The sequence below is a fragment of the Gavialis gangeticus genome, unplaced genomic scaffold, assembly GCF_001723915.1.
Source record: "Gavialis gangeticus isolate Ggan-Ray unplaced genomic scaffold, GavGan_comp1, whole genome shotgun sequence".
NCBI lineage: Eukaryota > Metazoa > Chordata > Crocodylia > Gavialidae > Gavialis > Gavialis gangeticus.
The window spans coordinates 129,378,896-129,388,011 of record NW_017728992.1 but is presented as its reverse complement, the minus strand read 5'-3'; the positions used below and the strand labels follow the sequence as shown (position 1 = coordinate 129,388,011).

Below are 9,116 nucleotides of genomic sequence, written 5' to 3'. Positions count from 1 at the left end.
AAACTACATGATAAATTAACAACAAACCAAGACTCCTCCCTGTGACACATACCCACCATACCTTTGCCCCCCCAAACCTTCTTCCTTTAACAATCCGTGATTTAAAAAATGTTAACCCTCTTGTCTTGTGTGCTGCAATATTTTAGTTTAGAGACATGCATAGAGCACTTGAAGTTAATGTTTACATCTCTCTAAAATATGCAAAGGGACCAAGAAAAGCCATTTAACTGAAGTACCCAGAACGATTCAGAAGTAAGGGTTCAGTAGTTACTGAGCAGATGATGGTTTTTCTGTAAGTTAGAGAACTTCTTCATTATGGGTGTAGAATCCTAAATATTCATAATTTGAGAGCTCAGGTAACCAGATTTCAGATACAGCGAATGAAATAGGAGTTTGATACCGTGCAAGTGGGCTCGGTGGATAATCCTGAACCAGGTATATACATGGTGTCTGCTGAAGTCAGAGCTGTAGCTCGGGTCATTGTACTGCATTCAGGATTTCTCTTGTATGTTATCAACACACAAAGTTGCTGGTAATACGTATGTGATAAGGGAATACATTATGATCTTTTCTTACTTAATCCTAGCCTGCAGGATTGAGTTGTCTACAAATTTCTCTTTTGTGAAACTAGCTGAATTTATACCTGGTTTCTGGTATTTTTTCGTGGGGTAGGTCTCAATTCGGGTCAAACTTTCTCTGATGTCGTGTTGCTATTTAAATGTATAGATTTCTCTGTTCATTAAAATTGAGGTTAACTGGTTTATTTTTATTATTAAATTGATGTAACTTGTTTATTATACTGTAACCTTTTGAAATAAGTGTGTTGTATTGTTATTTAAATGCATTAGAAGTTACTTAAGAGACTTGTTGGAGAGAATAAAATGTTTTTAAAAAATGTTTACAGGTGTGGCTAGTGAAAAGCAGAGAAGACTTTTATATAATTTGGAAATGGAACAAATGGCAAAAACAGCAAAAGCCCTCATGGAGGCAGTAAGCCATGTTCAAGCACCTTTTACTAGTGCAACACATTTGGAACACGTGAGACCTATGTTCAAGGTGAGATTCATATGTTCTTTACTGAAATTTTAGTGAGATGCACACTCAACTTAGTTTTGTGCCTTTTATGGGGATTTGTTGGAAATACTGTAGGGCTTCATTCTGAGAGGTAGTGTTTGGTCTTCCAACATTTCTAGAAGAGAGCAGTTTGAGTTATTTTACAGCTTTATTTGAAGATATTGTGGGGGGGGCGGGGGACTTGGGGGCAGAACTAGACATAGGACTCCAGATGTGGCCTCACCAGTGCTGAATAGGTGGCAACTCTCTGATTAAATGCAGCCCAGTACACTATGAGCCTTCTTTGCAAGAAGTGGGGTATTCTGTTTGGCTCTTATTCAGCTTTATTTTCCCCTAGTGGTAAGACACTCCCCCATCTAGATTTCTTTCCCCTTTACCATTTTTAACATGTATCCATTCCTTTCCCACAGTCAAAGCCCTAGCTGCTGCCTAATTTGTTGGATATGTTGTCAGTTTCTGCTGGTATAAAGACCCTTTTTAAGGTTTCGGCTACGAACCAGCTGGGAGATTACTAGTAATGGGCTCTGCCACTTTTGCTTTAGCCAGAAATCCAGCATTAACATGGTCTAGGAATCATTGTAGCTACTTGATGTGTATAATTTAAAAACTTGATAGACTTTTATTATCTCTTTTGAAATTCTGGTGTCTTATAAGAAGTTATATTTCTTATCATCCAACACTAACAAGAATAATATCTAAAGATCCTGTTGGTTCTCTTGTATACATTTTTCTTTTCAATTATAAGCAACTATCCATGCCTGAAATAGTGTGCTTCATTAAAAAAAAATAGATGAGAAGTTGCTTCTCTATAACCTTGCTAGGGTTTTTTGGCTTTGTGTTTTTTCTTATCTGGAAAGCTAGTAGCATAAGTCTTTTTTCCCATCTAATTTAGGAAATAAGGCCCAAGTGTAATATGTTCTATAATCCGCTTATATAGACTAATTCTAAATTATGTTTTTGACCAAGTTCTGTTAATCAGTTCAGGAGATCAAACAGTTAGAGAGATGCAGTTTTTCTCGTGAGCTCTGTTTAAATGCTTGAATTCAAATATAAGAACAGTTGAAATCAGTGGCAATTATTAGGATATACAAACATATTCATAAATGCTTTAAAAATCTGTAATTGGCTAGTATAAATTAAGGAATGAGAAGTTAATAACCTTCCCCTTTCTCTGCAACTTACTGTTTTTTAAATACTGATCCCTTCTAAAAGATAGCAATTTTATATTCTATTCTCTTTTTGAGAGAGAGAATACTGCACTGTGAGCTACCAGCAAGTATATCACTTCTGTGTCATGATTCTTTTGTCTTAGAAGTCTGCGCTCCAAAACATTCATGCTTTCACTATTCAGATTCATAATATAATAATTGCCACCCATAAACCAGTTTTGTCAGCAGGGATACAAGGAGCTTGTGGATGAGATGTTGGAACAGTGTTTGGCTTTCCAGCAGAACTATCAAAATTAGTTTTAGAGAAGCATTTTTGTTTTTATGAAACAGTAAACTTTGTCGCAAGCAGTTCAACTTTCCATCCAATTCCCTTTTGAATTTCCAGCTGGTACTTTTGGCACCCATGTCAAACATGTTATCCGATTTAACTACACCTGTAGAAGTTTAATCTGTAATCTTGGGTCTCTAAGATTTGACCAACCTGAATTTGAGTCTCAGAACACTAGGATTGGAAGAGGCCTCAGGAGATCATCTAGCCCAGTGGTTCTCCACCCTTTTTGTAGCAGGGCCCATTTGCAAACATCAATAGCCAATCTTGACTTGGTGCCCTTCACTCCTGACCCACTGCCTCCCAGCCCCCCAGTGTGTGGACCAGGGGATGGGGAGGGGTATGTGTGGGGCCTGGCAGGCCCCAAGGAACCCCTTGCAAGCTGGAACTTGGCCAGCCTGCAAGGGAAAAGCCAGTTTCCCACATATTTCTCCTTTTAAAGCTAAGTACAGACAGTCCAGAAGTCCAAGGCTGAATTGATTCAGTCATTGCAGGTTAGTCTAGGTTACAGAGATTAAATTAAGACAAGTGAACAGATATTTATTTTTGATTCAGAAAATACAACCACGTGCCTGCAGTGGCTCAAGCTTCCAGGTACCTCTGGGACTTACAGTCCACAGTTGCAGCCAGCAGTAAGTTTCAGCTGGAGAAGGAGTATTTAACCCCCCTCCCTACCTCCACCCTTCCCCTGCAGACTGAGCTGCATCCCCAGCTGGGCTTGCCCTCCACCCTTGTCTGCCAGCCCTCACTGCTCCAGGTAGGGAGCAGAGGGGTGGGACCAACTTCTCTTCCTTGCCTAGAGGAGAATCCATTTTTAAAGTTTATTGATCCATTTTTAAAGTTTGCTCACCCATTTCTGAGTCATGACCTAATGGTTAAGAAATGCTAAGATTCTAGCCTAATCCCATACTCAAGACCAGAATTATTCCTGACTGAACCATCTTGGTCAAGTATCTGTATTTGACCTGCTCTTAAAATCACAAAGGATGGAGATTCCACACCCTGTTCAAAGCTTAACCAACCTCAAGTGAGAAAGTTCTTCCTAATGTCCTACCTAAGTTTTCCCTTGCTGCACTGTAAGAAAACTGTTCTTTGTCATGTCGTCTTTGATCATCTCCAATAATCCATCTCCATAGTCCCTTTAAAAAGAGAGAACTATCACTAAATCTTTGGGTGGTAATTTGAATTAAATAGTGATGCATGCTTTAGTTTAGGGTCATCAAGCCACAAGTGGCTGATGTTTGGATGAGATATAAACCCTGTGTCTCTCCACTCCTGTAAGATAAAGGGTTCCTTTGGTCCTGTTGATCAATGGCTTTTGCTTCCACTTCATCTGTTTTGCATCTGAGGGGATTATAAATAGTTATTACTGGGACCACTCCAGTCATGCTGGGGGTCCTAGGAACCCCAGATTCTTATGGTTGGGATGTGTAGCTGTGTGCAACCGTGGCAGATCTCTACTGTTATTCAGATGCAAGATCATCTTAATGGATGGATTAGGGGGTATAAATCCTTTCTCCACCCTACATTGTGCCTAATTGAACTGCTCTGTGAGTAGTTTCTGATCAAAGTCAAATGTCTTCCAGAGTCCAGGTTGTCCAATGAGGTAACCTGGTTAAGAGTATGGCCAAGTATTTGTTGTACTGCTGCAAAATGTCTCATTACCTCTCTGGTGCAGCTGCTGCTAACCCTTGAGGTGGCAGTCACTGATTGGGGGTCCAGGTATGGCCCCAGCACTCCCCTAATTCGTGTACAAGGACAGGGCAGTTGGTGGCTAAAAAATGGTATTTAGAGGATTGCTTTTGGGAATTGACTTGTAGGTAAAGTAGATATGCATTAGAACAATGGTCCAAGGCAATGGCAAGGGTTAATTGATTTTGAAAAGTATGCTTGTCACAGTTGCACAGTCTTCAAGGCAGACAGGGATAGACACCGGCTAGGGAATTGTAGGCATGTACCACACTGTTCCGTAATATAAGGTGGCACCAGGTCTCAGTGTCAGATTTTAGAGCCCTTGGGCTTTCTGGTTTTGGGGAACAGACCAAATTAAGAGAAGACTGGGAAAGCCCAAATTAGGATGTGTGCATGTGATGGGCTTGTGAAACAAAGGAATATGCTGACAGGACCGAATGTGGACAGTATGACGACCACAGAAAAGACCAATCAGCGATACCTGTGGATGAAGAGTCATCAGGAGGGGAAAAGAATTCAAAAGAGGAATTCAGAGCAATACAAGGTCCCTGAGAGGGGAACTCGAGGCACCATGGACAGAGGGCGTACCACCAGCCCATCTCATCCACCTCACTGGGTAGGCCTTCAGACTGCTGACAGCTGACATTCAAGGGAGAACCTCAGAGTGAAGCTCGCGTCCTGGCCAGGCGTACCTTGACTCTGATGACAGCCCTAGGACTGGTAGATATAGAATTGCTTGTATTATTCTGCGATCACTATGTATCAATAAAATTTCCCTATTATGGAGTGGAAAGGTCGTGGTTGGTCTGAGGGTTTGGGTCTGCCTGGAACAAGGTGTCTGGGTCATAAATCCAGTGCCAACACAGTAACCTCTTAACCTTTAGTGGAAAGGAGGAAAATAGGATAGGCTGGGTTGAAGAAGCAGGAGGCGTGACAACAGCTCTTCTGAAAATAGGCTAAAATGGTGGTGCTTGACCTTTTGCCCCTGTGGGCCAAACAGATGGGACAGGACTGTTTCACAGGCTAGCTTGAGCCCTGTGTACCAGGAGCAGTGGCCCCCTCTTATCCCATTGCTCCAGGATTGGGTCCCTGGAACCTGGCACCACCCCCTCCAAGCCTTCTACACCAGGATTTGGCCCTGGAGCACAGCACTGGCCCTGGATGCTGGGATCATGCACCCAACCCAGTGCACAGGGTTGGGGGCTCTTGTATGGGTCCAGAAATAGGGGAGCGGTGCCACTGCTCTCCCGCCAAATTTCCAGACCTGTGGGGAGCTCTGCATGTTGAATGACATAGGGTCTTCAGCTGGATCTGGCCCATGGGCCAGGGGTTGAGCACCCCTGTATTAGAATGATCCAGGAAAAAGATTACCTGCATCACCCAGTTGTTACCTATCAGTATTCCTGGATGAGTTAATGACATTTGACTCCACTTAACTGACCTAATTTGTGACTTCTGGTTTGCCTAAGCAAATTACTTTAAGAGCTTTAGGATCTTTTTGGATGAAAAGCACTATATGAACATGTATTCTATAGCTGAGAGTAGCAGACTTTTGGAATGAGCCCTTCCCTGTGCCAGGTCAAGTCCACAATGCAGGCACATATGTTCATCAGTAGTTTTTCAAGATGTATGGTTACCTGTTAGTCTGACTCTTCAGATAGGAGCAAATTTCTGAAGTTTTGTGCCTTTTGGTATGGGTTGAGTTTGGCACCTTTTCAGCCAAATGAATTGTACCTTTTCCTGGGGAATCAGGTGTTTTAGAGTACTAACAGGCAGAAGATAGGGTAAAGATGCACCTTTATAGAATCAGTGAAGCAAATACATAAGCTTTCATGAACAAGAGCTCATTTCCTCAAGGTCCTTGTATGTAGCATCTGATGAAGTGAGCTCTTGTTTATCTCTTATTCAGTTAGTCTATCAGGTGCATCTCTATTCAGTCTTCTGTCTGACATGAAACTAATGTGGCTAACTACCTCCATCTACTCCAAATGTTATTGGAAATCTTGACCATATATTTGTTTCGGATCATGCAAAGTAGGATCAAAAACAATCTTGTATAACTGATCTTTTTTCCAGCTTCCAAAGTTGGCACTTCCAACTTTTTTAGATTTAAAAAATGCTTTGCATAACATCTGTTTTGTCACTAGAAGGCATGTTTAGTAATATGTGATGTGCAAGTTGTGCTGTTAATTCAGTCCTTCTTTTCTTCCCCCTTTTTCTGTAGCAGAATGTTGACTTCAGTGTTGTTGTTGTCCACCCTATACACTCCCACCCTCTCAAGATACTGGAATAAAGTTTCTTCTTACTCGGATTAACATTTAACAGCTTGAAATACTAATGATTATTAGTGTAAAACACTTGGTTTCATGTATATATGCATTCATGTGTTACAGTTGGCTTGGACACCATTCCTAGCTGCATTCAGTGTGGGTCTGCAAGACTGTGATGATACAGAAGTTGCCTCTCTCTGTCTGGAGGGTATCCGATGTGCTATACGGATTGCATGCATTTTCAACATTCAGGTAATACTGAAGATTAAGGCTACATAAGAATATTTTGATCCAGGTACTGTTAATGGAATAAGAGTACATTATCTAATGCAATGGTTGGCAGTCTCTTTAGACTGTAATGACTCAACTTAAGTCAGAGGTGGATGGGTAGACAGGAGGGCAAGTACCAGAACCCAGACGCTGCTGCTGTTTCTCCCTGTAGCAGGATGGGGAAAGCTGCCATCACAGCTTCTGTGTCTGAATGCCTCCAAAGCCCCAGGTCTGTTGGTTGGATTAAATGGCTCCATCCCATGGGCTATAAGCTGCTGACCTCTGATCTTTAAAGCCTTTACTACATTACCTAAAATTTGCATCTGTTTTTAGCTGAATGTAGCTAAAATTAGGAAGTGCTTTATCTGTTGCTGAAACTTTGTTCTTTCCTACATATCTCTTGGACAATTAAGAAAAGTTTCCAAAGGAAAAGATCCTTTTTCTTTAGAATATTTGCTAAATATTTTTAGCCTTGCTGCAGTAGTTGCCTCTTTTTAAAATGACCACACTGCGTTGTCAGTATAAGAGCATATTGGACCTTGGCTGGAACATTTTGCACAATTTTGATTTCATAGACATTAGGGGCTGGAAGGGACCTCATGAGATCGAGTCCAGCCCCCCTGCCATAGGCAGGAAGTCAGCTGGGATCAAGTGACTCCAACAAGAAATACATCCACATGCTTTTTGAAACAGTCCAGAGTAGGTGCTTGCACCACCTCTGGGGGGAGTTTGTTCCAGACCCTGGATACTTGCACTGTAAAGAACTTTTTTCCTTATGTCTAGTCTAAATCAGCCTTCCTGGAGTTTATGGCCGTTAGACTTTGTTATCCCTTGGGGAGCTCTGGTGAACAGCTGTTCTCCCAAGTCCTGATGTACCCCTCTTATAATTGTAGGCTGCCACCAAGTCCCCCCTGAGCCTTCTCTTTTCCAGACTGAAGAGTCCCAAGTCCCTCAGCCTCTCCTCGTATGGCCTTCCTTCCAGGCCTTGGATTATATTTCCAGGCCAGTGGCTCTCCTCTGGACTCTTTCAAGCTTCTCCACATCCCTCGATGCAAAAAAGTCATTTAAGAGATTAGCTCTTTCTTGGGCGTCAAATATCAGTTGCCCCTTTGGATCTCACAGGGGCCCAATGCTATCTTTGTTCTTTTTTCGGCTTCCCACATATCTGAAGAAGGACTTTTTTTGTTGCCTTTGATTCCCGTAGCTAGTGTGAGTTTGGTTTGTGCCTTGGCTTTTCTGGACCTCTCCCTACAGGTGCGGACAAGTGCTGAGTTAGTCCTCTTTGGTGATGCTGCCTGTTTTCCAACTGGTGTAGGCTTCTCTTTTGAGTTGTTTAATGAAGTCCAACGGTTCTTGTTCAGCCAAGGGGACTTCCTTGCTCGTTGACTGACTGCATTTCTTGCGAGATGGAATGGCTTTCCCCTGTGCTTCTAGGATTGTTTTTGAGAGATGACCATTCCTCGTGTACTCCCTTTTCTAGGGAGCAATGGTCTCTAATTGCTTGACTGACCAATTCTCCGAGTTTGCAAAAGTCAGCCTTCCCAAAGTTAAAGATTTCAGTTTTACTGAGGGGTTTGCCTGCTGTTTGGTATGGTGGTTGGCTCTCAGCTTGTGAACATAATATAATGCTTTTGTGGAGCAGTGGTCAGTAAGTTTTATGTCTGGTCTTCCATAACTCATTTGTCAGGATAAAAGTTTGGAGAAATAGACAACGTTTGTTGTTACAGTATCACACATGTCCTGAGACAATATCAAAATCCTTTAATTGAAAATGTAATTTTTTAGCTATAGCATTTACACACCATATACTTCCAATATAAACTCTATGCTCACATACATTTTGTGAGTTTATAACTGCCATCTTAGACCTCACTGAAAAGTAATGGTTCTAGTTCATTGAAAATGTATGGGGTGGGGATAGGGAGTTCGTTTTTGTTTGTAATCTCAGTTCAGCCTGAGTTGGACTGAAGATTTGAATTCTAATTTTGTGATGAACCTGAAGCTTCTCAAAACCTTTGGATACTTGGTTAAATTGATGTTCTTCTCACTTTTGTACAAGTAACAGCGGTGAACTTGAGAGGAATATCAGTGTTTCTGAGCAGCTGCAAGGGGCTTGGCTTCCATACTTAACCCAGCACCTAGGACCTCTGCAGCCTTCTGAGTTCATCAAGTCCAAGATGATTTACCCATGAAATTTCAGAAACCAGCTTTTCTTTCCCCACAGTGAAACTTAAAGAATGGTATCATGTCATGTCTGTACATTCCTTGAGAATCCTATGCATTGGATAATGTGAAAAATAATCTCTGAACAAT

The 9,116-nt window shown here is 41.7% G+C and overlaps 1 protein-coding gene across 1 annotated transcript in view; it reads left to right on the top strand.

Moving 5' to 3' along the window:
* The window catches only part of ARFGEF1 (ADP ribosylation factor guanine nucleotide exchange factor 1), a 153,114-nt gene that overhangs the window by 100,541 nt on the left and 43,457 nt on the right, over positions 1-9,116 (top strand). Inside the window, exons 18-19 of the mRNA XM_019527763.1 lie at positions 905-1,056; positions 6,657-6,785. Of these exons, the coding sequence (XP_019383308.1) occupies positions 905-1,056; positions 6,657-6,785 (281 nt within the window). The remainder of the gene's footprint in view (positions 1-904; positions 1,057-6,656; positions 6,786-9,116) is intronic.